The 23174-nt window shown below is 42.9% G+C and overlaps 1 protein-coding gene across 1 annotated transcript; it reads right to left on the reverse strand.

Moving 5' to 3' along the window:
* Positions 1-11954: 11954 nt before the first annotated feature.
* LOC136480511 (uncharacterized mitochondrial protein AtMg00810-like) lies at positions 11955-12500 on the reverse strand. The gene has a single exon (XM_066478035.1). The coding sequence runs from the start codon at positions 12498-12500 to the stop codon at positions 11955-11957; it is 546 nt and encodes a 181-aa protein (XP_066334132.1).
* Between the last annotated feature and the right edge of the window lie 10674 nt (positions 12501-23174).

Raw genomic sequence — 23174 nt, forward strand, 5'->3', positions numbered from 1 at the left:
TCAATGATGAAAGCCAACAGCCGATCCATGTAATCGGCTCTGAAAGTTTGTTTTAATAGATAATCCAATAGATGGTACAGATGGTAAACTTGGACATGTCTTTACGTCGGCCGATGAATTAGAGGAGGTAGATATTGGTCCTAGAGATAGGCCTAGGCCGACGTATGTAAGTGCTAAGTTGGATCCTGAGTATAAGCAAGAGTTGATAGATTTATTAAAGGAATTTAAATATTGTTTTGCTTGGGAATATTATGAGATGCCTGGTCTAGATCGATCAATTGTTGAACATCAGTTGCCAATCAAACCTAGATATGGGCCATTTAAGCAAGCTCCGAGGAGATTTAACTCAAATGTCCTTGATGATATCAAAAAGGAGACTGAAAGATTACTAGAAGCGAAATTTATCCGACCATGCCGATATGCAGAGTGGATATCGAGTGTTGTTCCTGTGTATAAGAAAAATGGGAAGTTAAGAGTTTGCATCGATTTCAGAGATCTGAACAAGGCTACACCCATGGATGGTTATCCGATGCCAATAGCTGATATGTTGGTAGATGCAGCTGCCGGGCACAAGATTATTAGTTTTATGGATGGCAATGTAGGATATAATCAAATTTTTATGGCTGAGGAAGACATAGCAAAAATAGCTTTTAGGTGCCCTAGCGCAATCGGTTTATTTGAATGGGTTGTGATGACCTTTGGTTTGAAGAATGTCGTGCAACTTATCAGAGGGCGATGAATTATATTTTTCATAAGTTGATCGGCAGGATTGTTGAAATCTACATTGATGATGTAATGGTAAAATCTAAGGGGTGCAAGGAACATCTAGCTGATTTGTGGGAGACTTTGAAGTGCACAAGAAAACATGGTTTAAAGATGAATCCCAATAAGTGTGCCTTTGGAGTATCAGTTGGAGAATTTTTTGGGTTTTATGGTCCACGAGAGAGGAATCGAAATTGGTCAAAAAGTATGAAAGCAATTGATGAGGCAGTGCACCTGACTACTAAAATAGAGTTATAATCTTTGCATGGTAAGCTTAATTTTATCAGGAGGTTTATTTCAAATTTGTCAGAAAAGGTTCTGCCATTTTCTCCTTTGTTGAAGTTGAAAAACGATCAAGAATTTAAATGGGGTGACATAGAACAAAAGGCGTTTGAGGAGATAAAAGAATATATGAAATATCCACCCGTGATGGTCCCTCCTCAACAAGGTAAGCCTTTTAAGTTATACGTGTCAGTCGATAGCCAAACAATTGGATCGGCCTTAATGCAAGAGTTTGAAGGAAAAGAACGAGTTGTTTTCTATCTAAGTAGAAGGCTTTTGGATCCAGAAACAAGATATTCTCCTATTGAAAAGTTATGCTTATGCTTATATTTCTCTTGCACTAAGTTGCGACATTATTTGTTATCGGCTGAATGTATAGTTATTTCTAAAGCTAATGTGATCAAGCACATGCTATCAATGCCGATATTAAATGAGAGAATGGGGAAGTGGATTCTTGCATTGTCAGAATTCAACTTGAGGTACGAATCGGCTAAAGCAGTCAAGGGGCAAGTAATAGCCGATTTTGTTACTCAGCTTCATAAGCCAAGTATTGGCTATGTAGAACTGATACCTTGGACATTGTTCTTTGATGGATCATCATGCAAGCAAGGTGGTGGCATTGGTATTGTTATTGTTTCACCTCGGGGGGCAAGTTTTGAGTTTGCTTTTCCAACCAAACCAATGACTACCAACAATCAAGCAGAATATGAAGCTATTCTTAAGGGACTTCAACTTTTTCAAGAAGTAAAGGCCGAGTCAATTGAAGTATTTGAAGATTCACAGTTAGTTATTAATCAGTTGATTGACCTATATGAATGTAAAGATGATATCCTAAGAGGATACTATGTTGAATTCCAAAGGTTACTCAAGGAGTTTCCTTATATTTTTCCTTCAGCACATTCCAAGAGCACAGAATCAAGAGGCTAATCGGTTGGCTCAAAGTGCATCAGGTTATCGAGTGTTTCAAGAGATCTTAAGTAGTGAAACCTTGACTAATGATTGGAGAAACAAAATAGCCGATTACCTTAAGAATGCATCATAGAAGGTTACCAGGAATCTAAGGTATAAATCGACTAAATATGTTTTGCTAGATGATCAGCTATATTACAAGATGGTCGATGGGGTATTGCTTAAATGCTTAAATCAAGAAGAAGCTAAAGTATTGATGGGTGAATTACATGAAGGGATATGTGGAGCTCATCAATCGGCTTATAAGATGAAATGGATTATTCGCAAGACTGGATATTTCTGGCCGACAATACTAGAAGTTTGTTTTGAATATTATAAGGGGTGTCAAGATTGTCAATGTTTTGGTAATATTCAGAAATCGCCCGCATTGGCTATGAATCCAATAATCCAACCATGGCCATTTTGAGGTTGGGGAATTGATTTAATTGGCCAGATCTTTCCACCTTCAAGTAAAGGACATAAGTTTATATTGGTAGCAATAGATTACTTCACTAAGTGGGTTGAGGCAATTCCTTTGAACACGGTAACCTCAAAGAACATGGTTGATTTTGTCAAGGAACATATTGTGTATCGTTTTGGGATTCCTCAAACTATTACTACTGATCAAGGGACAATGTTCACATCAGAAGAGTTCAGAGATTTTGCTGCCAGTATGGGAATTAAGTTATTAAATTCTTCTCCTTACTATGCTCAGGCTAACGGCCAGGCAGAGGCGTCCAATCAAATTATGATTAAGCTAATCAAGAAAAAGATCGAAGAGCAGCCAAGGAAGTGGTATTCAACGCTTAATGAGGCATTATGGGCATATATGATGGCCTGTCATGGATCGATTAAAGCGCCACCTTATGAACTTGTGTATGGTCACAATGCAGTCCTTCCTTGGGAGATTCAAACTGGATTGAGGCGTGTCACGTTGCAAAATGATTTGTCAGCTGAAATTTATAAGAATCTTATGATAGATGACTTAGAAGACTTAAGTTGCCATCGGCTACGTGCTCTTGAGAATATCGAAGCCAATAAACTAAGGATTGTGAAGTATTACAATAATAAGGTCAAGAGCAAACAATTTTCTGAAGGAGACTTGGTCTGGAAGGTGAAATTGCAGATCGGGTCAAGAGATAGCAAGTTTGGCAAATGATCACCTAACTGGGAAGGACCTTATCGGATTAAACGTTGTGTGCCTGACAATGCTTATATTTTGGAAATGCTAGGAGGAGAAGAGGAATTTGATAGAGCGATCAATGGAAAGTATCTAAAGAAATATTATCCTAGCGTTTGGACTAATACTTGATAGTCGGTTTGTTCAGTCATCGGCTTTAATAGCCGATACCGGAAGGGTATCGTATCCAGCTCAAAAAACAGACCCGAAAGGGTAAAAGCCGATACGATGTGTATCGCCTATAGAGCAAAAACAAACACAGAGACAATCATGATGTATACAAAGATATTATAGGAAATTCACTAAGACGCGATCATTGATCAGTTTGTCCTAGGTACAAGCTAATCGAACACCCTATTTATGATGTCCTGAGCTGAGGTGATATCCACAATGGCCACTACGGCATCTTCGAAGTCCTCGATCAGGTCCTCATGCACATCAGGGTCATCAGCCATAGGGAAGCTCGGCTCCATGGTGCGAAGATCATGGCAGGTCTGGACCTGTGCCACGGCCAGAGCTACCGCCGCGCCACGGTGAACATCATGGAGGGCGATCTCCTAGACGTGCGCCGGGATGTCGTGCAGGCGGTTATTGAGAAGAGGGCCTCAGCGTTGACAGCTGCCGTAGCCATGTTTGCCGCCAGTTGAAGGTTTCCCAACTGCACCATTAAGCCTGGCAATCACAGAAACAAAGGAGCTATCAAGACAAAGACAGTGGAAATTAAAATGAAGGTTTTCTTGGAGTTCCTCTTACCCGCCACCATGGCGTCAGACTCGGCCAACCGCACCCGAGCAGCGTTGGCTTGTTCCTCGGTAGTGAGGAGGGTGGCTTGAGAAGCCTTGAGGCTGCTCTCAACCTGACCGTTCTCCTAAGTTGCCTCGGAGTAATGGTCCTTGGCCGCCCACCACTCTTGGAGTAAACGCCTGGCGTCATCGCCGTTGTAGGAGTCGGAGGAGTCCGATGATGAGCCCGGTGTGGCAGTAGCAGATGCGGCGGTGGAAGGTTCATTGTCCTAAGAGGAAGCGGCCGGAGGCTATCATTAAGGACAAGCCTACAGATGCATTAGTAGATGATTCTTGCTATGGATGGCAGTGTTCAGTCTTACCTCATGCGGCGGAGCCGCTGGCCGACCGAGGCCTTTTCTTCTGGGAGATCTTCCGCTGCGTGCTTGCCGTGGAGATCTTCTCCTACCATGGATGCTGGCCTAGATCATGGAAGAAGAAGGGAACTACTATAGGGTTTGTGAAGGCGGAGAAGTGCAGAGAATAGAGGCGGTTGCACGTATAGATGTACTTGAAGACAGAGCCCTTGGCCGGTGTTTATAGCCACGGACACGTGATGGTCAATATCTTAGAATATGCAAAGGCAAGCCCAATTAATGGAAGAGGGAGCGTAGTACCGTTGGAAAACGCGATGATTGATGACTGGGGAGGAATTTGAAAAGTTTTATCATGGGAGCTGTTTTTAGATTTAATCGAGTCAGATCGAATCACAAGTCAAAATTGGCTAATCTGATATGGCTATTCTACTGAGCCTCGAGGAGACACACAACAGGCCAGATAACTGCTCTCCTTACAAACTGGTATATGGGTCAAAAGGGGAGTCACTTTAAATAAAGAAATTGTTTGCTAGCTTCTCCTATTACAAACTAAGGGCCGGGGAACACTTTGTACACTATGTCTTCGGCCTAGGAAGTGAGGGCTAAGGAGTCGGTGGTGTTGAAGAAGTCCTTGACCAGGCGCTCATGGTCCTCAGGGTGTTCGGTGGCTGGAAACCATGGGGAAGAAGTCAAAGCTCGTGACCATAGCGGGCTTGCGCAACAGCCAATGCCATGGCAGCACCATGATGAACACCGTGAAGGGCAACTTCTCTAACATGTTTTGGGACATCGTATAGGCGAACCACCAGCACGACACCCCTGGCGTTGACGAATCCTACTGCATACTCTACAGCTGATCGAAGGCTTTCCAACTGGGACGATAGGCTAAAAGGATTCAAAGGAAGGATAATCAAGATCTTGAAGACAAAACTAAGAAAACAAAAAATTGTAGTGGATATCTCACCCATGATTCTGGCCTCGGCCTCGGCCTCGGCCAGCCTCACTTGAGTGGAGTCGGCCCTATGTTTCGAAATGGTGAGAGCGTCCTGCAGCGCATTCAGATGATGGTCCATCCGCCCAAGATCATGGGTTGCATTCTCCTGGTGATGAAGACGCTGGTGTGGTGGCATGGACTCATGAAGGGCTTCTTCAGCAGACCTCTTGCCGTTCTCCATGTCTTCGAGCCTATTAGAAAGCAAATCGCGCCAAAGACGTAGAAGGTTTGGGATGAAGCAGGTTGTTTTTTTTCAATCCACAACCATGGCTCGTATATATAGCCTGGGAGGTGAGAAGATAGGCTTCATCAGGGTTACAGAATTGAAGTCAGTTATGGAAACGATTCAACACTCCGGAAAGTCAGGGAATGGATCATGAAAAAACAACAGATTCAAACTTATTGCTTCCCACAATTACAGATACTATGGGGTTGATACAAAAGGTTTACATTAACCAAAGTTCAGCCCACTAAGACTTCATTGGATTGAAGGGAGTCCGCATCCCAACTGAGTGAAAGTCATTGTGGACCAAGTCATATCAGCCCACTAAAAGAAATAGCGTCAGGGGAGAAAGGAGACCGCCGCTAAAAGGATGCCCATATAACCCACCGATTTCTCGGCATGAGCATTTGATAGAGTGAACAAGGGGAAGGTGTCCACACATTTTAACCCTTGCAAACACTAGAACGGCTCTACACTGATGGTGAGAAGACTTAGGTGATATCACAAGAATTCTTCTAGCCACAGCAGCTGATCCTCTTGCTCGACAAGACGCTGAAATGAGCGACACAATCGCCCTATGCACAAGAATTGTTCTAACCACTCAAGACCATCATAGTGAGGGATTAGACCATGGAGGGTCTAGTAGAGCCAAGGGCACTCGAGGAGGCAAGCAGAAGAGAAACATAACTGAGTTGTTGGATTGCTCTCGCCAGACTCGGATAGACATTTATAGTCGATCTGGAAGGTTGGATCCAAGTGCCCATGAAGCAATAGTGCTCTCGTGAAGCTTTGAAGTATGGGCTCATAAGCAGGCAAGGACGTTCATGAAGGTGACAAATAGTAGGCCCAGGTCAAGGTTGTCTACCCGTGACTACAGACCCATTGGGGGTACAGACGTGGTAATTTTGGAATAAAATTATTTTCATCCCAAAATTGGGGGCCATGTGTTTATACCAAAATTTGGGAAAGAAGAATGCGGGAACTCGAAGCTTCTAAGATTGTGTCATCAAGGGATCGATCAGATGTGAATCCATATCAGCTGGTTTTGATGTAGTGTTGGAATCGGCTATTTTATAGATGACGTCAGCATACCACATCAATGGACTACGTGCGCATGGCATCAGGGAAAAATATGTTGGACTCTACAAAAAGGGAAAGAGCAGGGTCCAAGTTATCTTAAGTTTGGAATGTTTCCTTTTATTCCAAATATTGTAATGAGTTGTATTTGAGTAGGATTCATGTTTAGGTTCTGGGTATAAATATTGGACCCCGGCTATTGTAAGAAGACATCCAATCAATCAATACCAATTACTTTTTTTGACTTCACACCAACCCTTAGGAGTAGGAATACTATAGATCTCGGCGAGTTCTTCAATAAGCAGGGCTACATCGATCTGATCGACCACCGGCTTGTCTGTGAGTACCGTCATGGCTTATACTTTTGTTTATAAGGCTGCATCGGTCCAGCCGACCTCTTATGAGCTCTAGTATAAGTTAGTTATCGATCCTTATCTAGTTCAAGTACAGCTACATCGGTTAAGCTCGACCTCCATTGCTCGAATTAGATTAAGGTCAAGTTGTCGGCTCTACCTAGGGGTGGCATCCTTCAGGTAGATTCATTAAGTTACCGATCTTACTGATGTTCTTGTTATCATTACTTTCAGCAATATCAACCTGCCCGATCAAGATCGATCTAGATCGGCCTCACATCCTTTTAGTCCATCGTTTATTTTGCTTATTGCGATAATTTCTACTTTAAACGATGGATTATGTTTTATCAGCCGTTCTACTTCGATCTTGATTATGCATATTATGCGGCTAAGGCATGTCTGATCTTGAGTAGGTCTACTAGCTAGTTGAATCTGATCTATAGCTCGCTATCATGGCTGTAATGATCCGGTCGATCCCCACTGAAATCATAGTATGCTAGTTGATAGATTTCCTTTCGACTGCATATGACCTTGGCTGTTTGCTATGCCAACATCGGCTAAATAGCCGATTGCCCATACTTTAACGCTCATAGTATGTTTTTCATGATTCTGTTAAATATGAATAGATCTGTTTACTTTAAAGGTTTAATCTGTTATCTTTATTATGGCTGCCATCGATCCGGTCGAACCCCACTATTAAGGATAATAGGTTAGATTTGATGAGTTTATAAATTTGTTTATATTAAGTAGTCGATTGTTCACATTCTATGATCCAGTGGCGAATCTAGGATTTTGTCTAAGGGTATGCCGTCCAAAAATTTTCATATACAATTCGGTAAATCTATTTCAGCAATTTGGTAATAATTGTAAAATTGACAACATGATTCAGTGTATATGCACTAAATAACACAATAAGGCTTAAATTCATGGATTAAGTTCAAACCATCCACTAAGTATAGTATAAATAGTTCAAATGCCATGCCGATAATTGAAATAAGGCATAAAAGAGAATCGGAGTCTTACAATGCTATTCTTGTGACTATTTTATTCGACGCTAAGGGACATAAATGTCTTGATTATATCATCTTCATCAACTTCAAAGAAAATATCCCATTCAATGAAAGTGACTAGACAATCATCCAAAAGACTATCTCTCATCTTATTTTTAAATTTGTTCTCACAAAAACCATTGCAGAAAATACCCTTTCAACACTTGTCCTTGCCGCAGGTAGAAGCAAAACCAATTTGAGTAGCTCATAAACCATATCATACACTTTGTACCTCTTTGTTTCAACAAGCTTAACTGAGAGATCAATAATATTGTCTAGACCTTTGAAGCTATGATCCTGTCTCATGTCAACATTATAATTATGTAGCTGCAATTCAAGTTTGAGCAAATTATTATTTGAGAACTCCTTTGGGTAGAACTCAACTAGTCTACATAGCTTCTGTGCATCAAAAGAAGCAAATGACTTGGAAGGACTGAAGGCCGACATACAAGACAACAACTCTATATTAATCTCGTCAAACCGGTTATCATGTTCTTGACTTGTTTGATTAATGATATCAATATATACTTCTCTTCTAAAGTGGTCATCATTGGTTTGCTTTCGGGCACGAGCTTTCCTTGCTGATTTTTCATAAGGAACATAATCACCATCCATAGCAGGAACTTCAACACCATGTTTATCGCAAAATGAAGTGACCTTCTCAAGAAAATTATTCCAACCATCAGACCTCAATTATTGCATTCTTTTCTTTGCCACATAAAAAAGTGATATTGCATTAAGAATATCTTGGCCCCTTCTTTGCAAACACTTAGATAACTCATTTGTATATCCAAGAATAATATAAATTAAGTGTGCAAAGAAAAGAAATTCAAAGTTCTTAAATGCTCCAGTCACAAAATGTATTTTGGTCCAATCATACTTATATGCAGGATCATCCCCAAGATCAACCAGTACATCATGGATTGCTTCATACTTAGTAATGATGCTGCATACAGTTTTGTAATGAGATCCCCATTGAGTATATCCAGGCCTAGGCAAACCCATCTCTTGATGTAATTCAGTTCTAGATTAAATAAATTGCACTTGCTCGATTGAACTCTCACATGCGATTATGGATCACTCACATGATACGAGTACTAAACAAAAGATCAATCTAGATCGACTCTGATGTTGGGACAAATCCTCGACCTCGCTGCATGATGGATGATTTTATGATTTTAGCGCTAAGCAATTAGCAATTAAAGTACATATGATTTTTTTACAAAAAGCCGAAGAACAAGGATTGTATCTCACCTGAACCGCTGAACAATTCCGATCACAAATGTCGGTGCGGTCGTAGGGCAGGGTGAAGGCAGAATTGCCGAACGGCGAACGGGACAAGGTCATGAGGATGACTGGACAATGACGGGCCACGGGCGACAGCCAACGGCGGCAGACGACATGAGTGATCTAGGCGCGCAGCCACACAGGACGTGGGAATCGTGATGATGATGATTAGACGAACCGTCGAGCACAGAAGACTCGAAGGTATACGGCGGCGCTGCCTTGATCCATATTGGGCTATTAGCGTCTTTGTCGTCGCTGGCCACATGGGCCATGTGCCCGCATGGGCCTGACGCTCGGTCGCGTCCTGCCTCTCGCTCGCGCTCGGCGCTCGCACGCTTGGCCTCGGCTCTCAGGTACACATTAGATGAGTGTTTTTTTTATATATAAATACATATATATACGTGCTTACTTGCCTAAATCGTAGGGTATGCCGGTGCATACCCGGCATGCCCTGTAGCTTCACCACTGCTATGATCCCTTTTCTACTTGAATCGGCTATTTGAGCCGATACGTCTGCTCTTTCACAGATATGGCACGCTTTCATGAACTTGTTGACATATAGTCGGTTTTATGGACTTTCTGGTTTTAGATTATTGTCATCATCATAGCTGCATTGATCTGGTCGAACCTCACTATTGGTGGTAATAAATTAGATCTAAATAGTTTGTAGATCCTTTTATATTAAATAGTCGATTGTTTGCATGGCATATCCCTTTTCACCGAATTCATTGGCTTTGCACCATACATTGATTAAATCTGATCTAGCCAATGATGTATCTTTGACGCGTACATATTTGATAGCTCAAGGGAAAGGATCATTAAAACTGGGTGCATTGTTCTCATTATTATAAATCAATCATGACCCGCAAGCATCATAGTCTTCAACAATCGATTTCTTCTCGTATCGGCTATTTAGTCGATTTTCCCGTCTGGCTGCCCTCGAAGCAGCACACTTGGAACTGTCTGGTCAAAACTAGCATGTTCCACCCTAAATTTTTCTAAGTCCGGGAGCTATTCTCCTCCATGACGCCGGCAGGCTACCCCTCTGTGCCCTACCTCCGCCGCCTCTATGCCCTACCTCCACCGCCTCTGTGCCCTACCTCCATTGCGTCGTACCTCCCTCGATCCACCTCCAACCCCCGGTCTATCTCCTGCCCTGCGCGCCGCTGTTCCCCTCGGCGGCTAGGGTTTCCACCGCCGTTCCCCTTCCCACGATAGCTAGGGTTTCCGCTGCCGGTGCCCGTGCTCCCTCCCCCCAGCGGCCCTGGTGCCCGTGTGCTCTCCCTCTGCCACCTCTATGCCCTACCTCGACCGCCTCCATACCCTACCTTCGTCGCACCATACCTCCCCCGTTCCGCCTCCAACCCCCGATCCGTCTCTTGCCCTACGCGCCGCTGTTCCGCCTGGTGGCTAGGATTTTCGCCACCGTTCCCCTTCCCATGGCAGCTAGGGTTTCCACTACCGGTGCCCGTGCTCCCTCCCTGGCGGCTCTAGTACCTGGCCCGCCATGCACTCCGGTGTTCGCTCTCCCTCTGCTAGCCCTAGTGCTGGTGCGCCCCGACGTCCCTGCTCCCTCCCCGGAGGCTGTGGTACCCGCCGTGCGCTCTGGTGTCCGCTCTCCCTCTGCCGACCGGGGTGCTATTGCGCCCCAATGTCCCTGCTCCCTCCCCGGTGGCTCTGGTTCCCGCCGTGCACTCCGATGTCCGCTCTCCCTCCACCGGCCCTGGTGCTAGTGCGCCCCGACATCCCTGCTCCCTCCTCCGACCATTTGGAATTCCATCGCCCACTGTTGGATTATAAGTAAGTTGCTTCTTTAGCATGAGATCATTGATAATATTATGGTGTTCAATCTTTTTTCCCCGTAATATTATGGTATGCACTAATATTTAAAGCAATGGCCAATGGAGCATGAATATTCTTTATTAAGTCAATTCTCCCGTATCTCTCGTAGTATACTGCTGCCGTTGTTTTGTAGTTTATCTATCGGTGTTTTAGCAGTAAATGGGACACATATTTTTATACTAGTTCAAATAAGAGGTGTCATGTGTCATGATGTTTTATATTTGGGTTAATCGTGAGTAGAAGGGTTGCAACTATTATCTATTATTGGTATTGGCGTATTGCTATAGATGGGCTCCGTAGCTCTTGTTGTAAACTGTGAAATAAGGGTAAAGATATAGTCTTATCTTGATTGGTTTACAAGTTGGTTATAGTCTATTACAAAAAATTCAATCATTTTTAATATATATATATCTTGGTTATGCCTTATCTGCTAAGTCGATGAAGTAACCTAAGCTAGACTTGCTCTTGGCTAATCGACCTGCTCTACACCCTCCTGAGAGTCATTTATGACCTCGCTGAAGGTATCCAGAGCCCACGTACTCGATAGTAGCTCTTGAGTTCTTTCATATGGTTGAGCTTGCAACACTCTAGGTGTCATCTCTGCAACTTAAACCTAGTATCATTCTAATTTTACCAACTTTAAGTCATAAGAGAAGTCCCACTCAACCCTCTATTTATCCCGGCTTCAAAATTTTTATTTCATTTTGATTTCTTATATCCATAGAACCTTAAAAAACCTTTAAATACATCTTAACACAAATATTAGTTCTACTTCTGTGGAATAAGGAGACCATCAAATTACATTATAGCCAAATAGTTGAAAATATAGCTACATTTACAGCCATCAAATTACATCAGCTATACCTCCTGAATAAGTTCTGCTTCTGTGGAATAAGGAGACCATTGTATTATCGTCTCTAAGCTCATACCTATTGTGCTTCTTCTCCCAACTAGATCATCAGCCAAATCACTATCAGTGTATCCCACTATTTCTTCCTCCTTTCCACCTTGAGTATACACCAACCCAAGATTCACAGTTCCCTTTAAATATCTCAGTATCTGCTTTACTGCTCTTTGATGCTTCATAGTAGACTTCTCCATGTACCTACTGGCCATCCCAACTGAGAAAGACAGATCAGGCCTAGTATGCAACAAATATATCAAACCAATGACGCTCCTGTACTCAGTGGCATCAACTCTTTCTCCACCCTTATCTTCATCTAGTTTAGCTCTTGGATTCATTGGGATTTTGGTAGGATTGCAATCCTCCATACCAAACTGACTCAATACTTTCTTGGCATAGCTAGACTGTTTGAGTGTGACAAAATCTTTCTGCTGATCAACCTCAATCCCAAGATAGAATGAAAGTAGCCCCAAATCACTCATCTCAAACTCTGAGGTCATCTATTTGTTAAACACATCAATCTCTGCAGAATCCTCTCCTGTCACTATCAAGTCATTAGGTAAAGTTTCCTAAAAAATTCACTCCTGTAGGACTGCATTAGACAGCAGTAGAGAGTGCAGAGTGGAAGTGTACCTGTCCATTCACAATGAGTGAAACTAGGACATACTTCTTGTAAGCTTCTATAGCAATCGCATTCGACATTGACATTGGGGCAGTAACAGCCTAAAAATAATACCTCAGTAAACATCAGATGCAATCCAAGTATCTAACTGCATCATCAACACTATATTATTATGGTGCTTCAGTCTTAAATTGCTTTCTAGATTGGTATGCTCGCTTGCTTCCACGCACCCATCTGGTTCGTCCTCCGCTATTGCTTCTTTGGTTCCATCGGCCGATGATGCAAACTATAGCAATCTAAGGTGGCTGTGGGTATTCTTCCTGTTGGTGCTTTTTTGTCTTCTTATGTTATCTCATGTCTTTCATCAAACCATGGGATACGTCCATTCCTAAGCAACTGTTGTAGGCATGCCTACCTGATAGCTGGGATGGACGTGTCCCACGCTTCCATGGGAGCCATGAACTTGCCTCAGCAATTTGTGTTCTTATTTGCCACCTGGGATGATTGCAGTTAGCTTGTAAGATGATCATAAGTTAGTTTGTAGTTAGCTGAGGCCTGCATTTTTTTGTGCCTATGATGTCCACCATTTTTTTGACTGAAGCTGATATAATTGTGAGATCCATTTCATGCCTACAAAGATAACAGTGCCAGTTGAGTAATGGATTATGCACATTGATGACCTTGGACTTGTGAGGTACTGGAGCATTGTTTCTTCTATCTTCTGCTTATGCTTCTCATGGCTATCGTCAAACCATGTGAGACATCCATGCCCAAGCAACAGCTGGGCGGTTGTGATAATCTGATGGCTGGGCTAGATGTCTCGCATGGTTTCATGCCTGTCATGATCTTGGTTTTCAACTATCTGTTTGAGGTTTGTTGCTGTCTATGTTTCTTAAGCTCCAAGTTCAAGGTCAAATGAAAAGGCAATTAAATCTGAGGCAAATCGATTGAACTAACCCTCATCTTATCAACATTTTATACTTGCTTTCATCGATCTACATCTATCTATCTATCTTCGATCCATCCATCTAGCACTGGTTCCTTCCTTCATCATGAACTACCACTGCTCATGTTTGCAATGATATGAGATGGATGCTACTGTCATATTATTCCTTCCAACTGCTGGCTGCTGTGTTGATCAAATCTAACCTTGTGTTGATCAAAGCTGGCTGCTGGCGATGCACCCCCCCTTCTCCTTTTTTGTTTTGTTTTGGAGGTGGGTAGGTGGGGAGAGGTTTGGGGGGTTCGAGGCTTACTCCAGTGAACTCCCCCCTGTGCAGAATTGTGAATTGTTGCCACCACATTTTGATGAGTTTGCTTCTGAGGGCAGGGGCGGAGCCTCATGCAAGCGAAACTAGGCACACCTCGGTCACTCACCGGAAAGAATTTCCAATGCCCAAACATGCATACCTCATTATTTAGCACCAAAGTCGGAAAATCTTATTCATCTCATCTCCCAGCTCTCACATTCCCATCCCATCATCTTCTACTGAGAAACCAAGAGGAAAAATCGCCGTCGCGTCGCACACAAATTTGTCCTTGTTCGCACCTTGTATTGCTCCCTCTGTTCACTCTCTTTTTACTCTAGCCATGAGCCTCTCTGATCTGGACCAGTTGCTGGCGCCTAGAGCCAAAAGAACAGAGTGACATTGCGACTGTCCCCAACCCCCAACCCAAACAAATGTTAGTTCAGTCGCTTCTCACTTCACTTGTGATCGCTCTCTCTCCCATTTTTTCGTTTGATGGTTGGTGATCTGTTTAATATTAAAAAACATGGATAAATCCTACTCTACACTACTCCTACTGTCTACTGTACTGCTAATCCTACTCTACACTACTACTGTCTACTGCTAATCCTACTCTACACTACTCCTACTATCTACTGTACTGCTACTCTACTTCTACTACGCTACACTACTACTGTCTCCTCCTACTCTACGAGTACTACTAGCTGCTGGTGCTAGCTGCTAGTGCTGGTGTTGTCAATTTTTTCTTATACTACTAGTGCTAGCTGCTAGTGCTGGTTGATGCTCTCTACTACTCTACTCTACTCTACTACTCTACCCCTACTACTACACTTACTCCTACGACTACTCTACTCTACTCCACTACTCTACTACTCTATCGGGGCTGAACTTTCTTCTTCAAATATATTGCATTAGAGTAGAAATATGTTCATTTCTGTTTGAGTTATTTTATTTACTATTGTTGTCCTACTACTAATACTACTGCTGTCCTACTACTATTACTACTAGTTGTTATTTTCCTATGTGTTAAATCCCTGGTACTATGCGTTACTATGCATCCCTATGTATTAACTTGCTCTATGTTTGCTAAGCAGCTATTGCTTTTTTTGCCAAATCTTCCAGGACTCTGCCCAAGACTTGTTGTCCTATCTTTTGCCATCAGCTGCTGCTCTATGTTTGCTAAGCAGCTGTTGGTTTTTTTGCCAAATCTCCCCTCTCCTCTCCTCTCCTCTCCTCTCCTCTCCTTTGTTTTGCCGATGATGAAATTGTCCAAGTCCATACATTACATAGAATATGAGCTGATGATCAAGAACTTGTAAGGAACTTGGCATCATTAGCAGCCGCCCCTACATTACCTTCTCCTCTCTTCTCTGTTATGATGCCTTGATGCTCCAAGTTCAAGATTAGATGATGATTGACATATTTCTGAGGCCTCTACTACTGCTACTACTCGTTTTTTTTATATATTGTTGTTTTATAGGACTACTTTGGTTTATAGACCTTTTTTATTTCTTATACCTTCTCGTGTACCTAAAGCACACTTTCTTGCATCTATTAGAACAAAGCGCGAAATAATGTCGCGGACACCAGACAGTGCAGCCCAATGCCCCGAGCATGATGAGTAGCCAACCTATGAGGAGCAAGCACTAGAGGACCAGCTTACTCAGGAGCAGTTCAATAACGAGTTAGAAAAGGATCTAGAAGTGATGCTTACTCAGGAGCAGTGTGACGAGGAGGAAGGGGGAGCAGAAGGAAGAGCAGGAGAGGCTACTGAAGGTGAATAAGAAGATGATGATGAAGATGAGGACTCAGAAGAGGGATATATAAGTCCCGAGGATCCCTTCCCACATGAAGCCAGAAGGAGGCCAATGGAGGAAGATTTGGACAAGGATTTTGACCCGAATGAGGAGGTAGGGAAAAGCCTTAGCTTGTAAATTTTGCTAAAGCTTTGGCTATGTTACCTCGGCTAACACTTTGACCTGTCATATATACTGGTCCCTCCTGAAACTCGGAAAAGACGACGTCGACGTCCGCGACATCTCGCTGCATAAGACAGAGTAGAGGAAATGAGAGCAGAGGCAACAGCCACAGAGATGGACATTGAGGCCTCTGCTCCACAACCTCAAGACACAACCATGACTACCAAGCCTAAGAGGAAACGAGGGGATAGAAAAGCAAATCAATATCCAGATAAGGCATGCTATGTGATAACGGAGGTCGGGCCAGCAGGGGAGATCCTTGAGCTGAAGGAATTAAGAGGATGATTCTGTAATGCGATCGGGGCCCTAGTAAGAGATAAATTGAACCTAGCAATCCCTTACTAGAAAGAGGTACCAGAGAAGAAAAAGGATGAACTATGGGATAGGCAGCTGAAGCTCAATTTTAGATTTCTAGAGGGTAAGCACGAACTGGTAAAAAAATGCTTTTAGGATGATGGAAGAGTCATTCCAACATTGGAGGTCGGAGCTCAACAAGAAGTATATCCAAAAGGGGTTAACTCCCTTCAACGAGTCCGGCAACATAACTCCTAGTCAATGGGAGGAGCTCGTGGCTCAGAAGACTTCACCGGAGGCATTGGAGCTCAGTGCCCGTAACACCGAGCTGGCGAAGAGGAACAAACACCACCATCATCTAGGCCCCGGTGGCTACTATGCCAAGAAAGAGTAGTTTAGGAAGATAGACGAAGAGGCCGCAGCTGCTGGGAATATTGATGTGACAAATTTGAAGGTACGCTCAAGGAATTGGATATATGCGAGGAGTACAGAATCATCCGGCGGTAATCTTAAGTTTGATAAGCCGGAGACCCAAGAGGCGGTATCAAGGATACTGAAATATGCTGAAGACAAGGAGAAGGGCTCATTCAATCCTTCCAGAGAGAGGGACGAGCTTAGCCTTGGCTTGAGAAACAAGGAGCACACAGGCCGCACCTGGGGGCTAGGGAAAAGGATGATCTAGAAGCAAGGATTCAAAGAGGATAGGCACATGTACAAGAAACATGGCAGAGACCAAGAGACTAATCTTGAGCTCCAAGTGAAGGCTCTAGTTGTGAAGGCACTGGAGGAGCAAGGACTATCTATAGAGCCACAGATATTAATGACGCCGCTAGGAGAACTAGCATTAGTTGGCAGCCCTCCAAAAGTTCCTAGCAGCCAAGGTTCCACTACAGCCACAACCTCTGTCGATCGCATACGGGAACCAACTAGTTGCACATTGGTGTTTCTCAGTGGCCGGCAGAACATTGTGATGGAGATGGCAATGGGTGTGGCACATCCTTCCGGTAGCTTACACCACAATAATAAGATACCGCTGGACTACACTAGGGTCGAGGTGCATACCATGAAGCCCAAGTTCATGCAGTGGAGGATAGACTACGCAACTCCCGAATGGGCTGGTGTTACTTGGAGACGTAATGGGGCAGTTCATCTTCTAGCACAAATGGGACATTATATTGACTACTTCGCCGCATCCCCTCTCCCAAATTTGGAGCGAGTTGTTGAGGTCGGGGAGATATTTTCAACGTCTCGTGACCACCACATTCCTAAGATGCCACATTCTTCCCCGCCTCCTAGCGAGCATGTGCCTGATAAGCCACAACCTTCTCTAGCTTGAACCGAGCAAGTGCATGATGAGATGCCACAGTGTTCTCAACAAGCACAGCCGATACATGAACAACGAGTGCCTCCTGAAGAAGGTGATGCACAAGAAGATGAGGACGTGCCTGAATGGGAACTTCGAAAGAAGCATCCAATCACCATAAGACCAATTTATGTTCCGATGAAAGATGTCTCATCGGTGCACAAGTGGTATTCCCATGACCAGTTCAAGCCTGAGAACTAAGTTAAAAAAGATCCATCACGGGCTTCTGAGGATGGCGTCACTAGCAAACTCTACCAAACAGCAAAGCAGTATGCAAATGTTGATGCCATCAAATGGTCAAAGGATTGTCCAAAAACATATGAAAGAGGCAAGCCCTTCCTACCAAACTGAGACTTCCTGTGCCTACCACTTGGAATGAGAAGGTTCCATGATTGGTACTTGCATGTTCTCCCAACGAGCATAGACCTCGTACAAGCATGCTTCCCCACCGGCACATTTGGAAGCCCAGCCGGGAAAATTGTCTTTGACTTCAATGACATGCATACATGCTTTCACCTCAGAGCAATGGAGATGAATCTAATTTGCACATGGTTCCTGTAAGTCCTTGTCCTCCCGATATGATATGAATGTAATCTTTGAATTTTGTTGTAACTAACCCATGCCGTGATTTGTAGAATGCAAGTGCACATTGTAAAACAAATGCCAAGTGTGAAAGCCGGGTATATAGACCCTCAAGCTATAGCACAAACAAATTTTAATTACCCTAAACAGTGGAAACTGGATGACAAAGAGCTAGCTGCTGGAAGACCCTTTGGGAGAAAGAGCACATCCGTACGAAGAAACTAAGGGAAGAGTCCCTTAAGGTTTCGACATATATGTGCTAAAATAATTCGAATAGGGCATTTAGGTTCTATGTCACTAAACATCACGGAAGGCATGATCTAGTAAGGAAGGAAAAGCTGGCTAGAAAAACACTATGTGCGGTAAGTGTAACTTACTTCTTCAGTACTCCATTACATGGCTGTCAAAAGCATTACTTAACATTTCCATATGCAAAACACACAGTGCCCCAAGCAGAAGCCTAGGAGTGTACATTGTGGATACTATGTATGTTCTATGATGAGTAACACCGGTGCCTATAGGAGACACCCATTAAGGGTAAGTTTGAACCTCTTCACCCATAGTATAAAAACTTCGTACATGGTATGAAATACTAAACCGAAACTTGTTCTCTTGTAGTGGAAAGAAGAGAAAGAAATGAAAAGAGACCCATACAAGGATGACCAACTCTTAGAGCTCGTCGGCAATCTTTGCAACTTCATATTGAACCGGATTGTACACGTCAAAGGCACCTACCATGACCGAGAGTCTAACTTAGGTAGAAATCCTGAGTACCAACACATTTGTGAAACTGAAAGGCTAGCTTTAGGACGTTGATAACAATGTGTACAGAATTTGACATTGGTTTTACCTTGTGAATTATGTCTATTTAATGATGGATTGTATATATTCTTGTGAATTGGACTTGTAATTATAGTTTATATAATACTCTTGAGCTTGTAGTTTATATAATAATCTTGAGCGAACACGGTTCGGAACGTTGGTCGCGGGGCGTTCGGCGGGACGTTGAGCGAACGCGGTTCGGAACATTGATCGCTCACTCACAACGCGAACGCGGGAATACGCAGAAACAAACAGGGCGGTTCTGGTCGAATTTGAATTGTAAATTTGAATTTTTTTTGCGGGAAAACGTACTGTAGGGGCAGTTCTAGATTGAACCGCCCCTACAAATAGGTATTATAGGGGTTCCTGGTACTACAGCCGCCCCTACAAATCGATTTGTAGGGGCGGTCTGAGAACCACCCCTACAAATGCATGATTTGTAGAGACGGTTTGGTAGGAGCGGCTGGCCAAACCGCCCCTATAAATGGTCTTGAGACGCCCCTACAAACCCTTTATGTAGTAGTGAGCGGCCCTAACTTGTTAGATGACCCTTTGAAAAGCTTCATAGTGAACCCTGTCTGCTCACCTTGGAAGTGTTTTGGGAGTAATTAACCCGGGTATATGGGTATCATGACTCACAGTGAAAGTATACAACCTCTGCAGAGTGTAAAACTGATATATCAGCCGTGCTCATGGTCACGAGCGGCCTTGGAACCCTTGTGGAATAGATGATGAACACTGATGATAAAGATGCTCACTAATGATTATTATTTTTGCTATTCATTATTTATGTTTACCTAATACTATGTTTATGTGGGCTTGTGGATAAACTTGTTGCTACCCTATTGCTAAAACCATAACTCATTAAAAGCTAACCAGAGTTAAACTAGTGTTAGCCTTTTGAGCCTCATGAACCCCATGTTATATTTGTTGAGTACGACATGTACTTACGCTTGCTTTATTTTTCAATCATTTGGATAAAAATCCTGGAAGAGTATCAGATTGCTAGAGTTTGGAGGAATTAGGCTTCTGATCAACCAGTCAGTTGTCCCTGTGGAATTTGAGTCTTCACCCGAAGATCGGAGTTGTCTTTTCGCTGTTTGCTGTCTAAGGTTATATCCTTTATACTAAGTACGTTATATGTTGAGCATTGTCTTTCGATATTACCCTTATTTGTAGCTATATGTGAGATTTGACTTCCTAGCCTCACATATGGTGTGTATCTGGTTTTGTTCTTAAAACCGGGTGCTACACTGGCGAGTATGTATAGGCTGCAACTGCCGTAATTCCTACACTGCATTATGCAGTACTGTTATAAAACTAAACAAATGCAATAATGTTCTTTAATTTCTAAACTTATCGCCGTAAATTTTTTTTCTATGATTGCCAGATTGTGTCAATGTGCTTCTAAGTAATTCCTAATTCAATGTTTGATAATGTAGGTACTATTGGAGTCGTCAAGTGTTGGTAGCAGAGTGGAATTGGAAACTTGTGTGCGTTGGTAAACATGCTGGTAGTGATCGTGATGCTGATAGATTCCCTACTCATTGGTGCGAAATAAAAACGGGAGTCAAACCAACTTTCATTCCAGGTTCGATAACGGATAATTCTGCATGCTGTCCGAGCTCTAAAACAGCTTTTCAGGTAAGATTGGACAAAGAATAATGCCAAGCTGGGAATGAAGACTGCTCTGTTCTGCTGGGAGGGAATCTCTTGTGAACCACGGTTCTCTCTTCCCAACCTATTAGTGTTCCCCTGCGCAAAAATGGTTATTCTGACAAAATGGTTGCTTCTGCCAGAGTTTTCTTTGGGAAGGTGATGAACCGGAAATTATCAGAGCGGATCATTGTCGGTAAAGTGGAAGGCCATGGCTCGCACCAAGGGAATAATTGGGAGGGTTGGCAATAGAAGATTTTGAATGTTTTGCAATCGCATTGAATTTACGTTGGTTATGGCACAAGTGGACAAAAAAGATTGAACATGGGCACAAATGGAGGTTCCTTGTGATACTACCAACAAAGAGATTTTAACACCTCAACAATCACGAGGTTGAGAAAGGTGACACTGCCCGGATCTGGCATTGTAATTGGACTGATGGTTCGGCACAAAAAAACATGGCAGCCCTATTATTTGCCACGTCGTGTAGGAAAAACATCACAGTTCACAACACAATGCAAAACAACAATGGATCATCCATATATATATATATATATATATATATATATATATATATATATATATATATATATATATATATATATATATATATATATATATATATATATATATATCACAATTAGCTCAAGAAATGAATGCATAGTTTGTTTGCTAGTGGGAGGCCAAGCACTGATGAAAATAAGATATGATGGTGGTGATGGATGGTATCTACACCGCCTGCGACTCCACGCGCAACGAAGCTCAGGCACACCAAGGCCAATTTCTCTCCTATATCTTATACCTTCCACTAATCAGCCTTATCTCCCCCAACTTGTCTCTTTCCTCTACAACCTGACTCCTCTCTCTTGACGGTAGGTGGCCATCACAGGGCCTGAGCCCAGCGTATGGGCATGGTAGATGGCCACAGGCACCCATCTCCTACCACCTCAATCCTCTTGGTCGTCGTCATCAGGCAGTGCAAAGAGCGCACGTCTAAGTATTAGTTGTTCTTGGAGAACTATTTGCTGTAATGTGCATTAGTTGTTTGTTATTGTGTTTTGTTCACGGTAGGTTCCCAATGTCGTGGACTGCATGCGAGCACCTGTTTTTTTTTTTTTTTTTTTTTGGCCGTAAAATTATCATCATTGGAAGTTGATGGAGTTAACACATCAGTATAAATCTATTTATACAGGCTCAAACCAACCACTAGTGAAAATTGATTTGTAATAGAAGGTTCTCAAGCTGACGTTAAGTGGATGTCACCATTTTCTGGAAGGTTCTCAAGCTGACGTTCAGTGGAAGATACAATTTTCACCGGTCATTCACATTGGTGGTCCTAAAAACCATTAATGAAAATAAAAAAAAGCATCACTAGTAAAAATTCATTCTATGCTAGTTTCATTAACCCTTGATATATGGATAGATGCGTCAAATATTCTCAGTGTTATCCTAATTGAACACTAAATGGTAAATAGTCAGTCGCTCGGCATTTAGCCATTATTCGGGCAAAAGAGCTATTTAAAGAGCAAAATAGCCATTTAAACAGGATAAATGCTGATTAAATAGAATTGGTGTACCACATGTATGTTTAATTAAACGGTCACTACTGGAAACAAAAATGTTCCTGTCGGTTTAATACCAACCGACAGAAAAATTAAGAAATTTCTATCGGGGACTCGATACCGACAGAGAAACTTGGAAACCGACAGGGTAAATTAAATTTTTTTTGCCGTTTTTTGTGTAACCGACAGAAAAAATGTCTTTTTTCCTTGTGTGTTAGGCTCATACCGACAGAAAAATTCATTTAGGCGAACGACAACGACGAAAGACACAGCTAACCTGGGCCTTGGCTGCGCTGGCTTTTAGCTGGCCCAAAAGCGAAGGACTTTGCGGGGGGGGGGGGGGGGGGGGCATATAAGCGGTACGTCGCGTCCCAAACCCTAGAGCAGCCCGCTCCCTTCCTCCTCTCATCTCTCAGCTGCCAAACATCTCTCTCGTGCGTGCTGAAAGGTCGTTGTGTGGTTTTGGTAATTGAATGATAACCTAGGTGGACTAATTGTGTTTGTGTGAGATACACAGGTGATTAGTCCACGGGTACATGTATGTGAGCAACATATGCCATGAAGGTGGAAATGGCTCGGAGATGTTGCAAAGCTCACACATGTGATGATGAAGGAGCTCATTGCACATGAGACATGACATTGAGTCATGTGATCAAGGTGGAGAAGATCAAGACAAGACTTGGCTTGATGGACCGGTTGAAAGCGTGAAAGGCAAGTTGGAGGCTTTGGAGTGATGGACTGCGTGGCGGTGAAGCTTGAGCAAGACTTCGCGCCGATGGACGAAGGCAACAGTGAAAAGTAAGTGAAGTCAAGATCGATGAACCAATATGATCACGTGATGATATGAAGTGGATCATATCATTGTTGATCGTGTTGGTGCATGTGTTGCATCGACATTGGAGAAGATGGAATGGAATGCGCATGGCAAAGGTATAACCTTGGGCATTTTATTTCACCGGTCATAGGTGTGTAGAGAAGTTTATGACCGGGTTTAGGATAGATGGCCGTACTATCAAGAGGGGTAAACTTGTTTGAATATCGGTCATC

Source organism: Miscanthus floridulus, chromosome 9 (genome assembly GCF_019320115.1).
Source record: "Miscanthus floridulus cultivar M001 chromosome 9, ASM1932011v1, whole genome shotgun sequence".
NCBI classification, from domain to species: Eukaryota; Viridiplantae; Streptophyta; class Magnoliopsida; order Poales; family Poaceae; genus Miscanthus; species Miscanthus floridulus.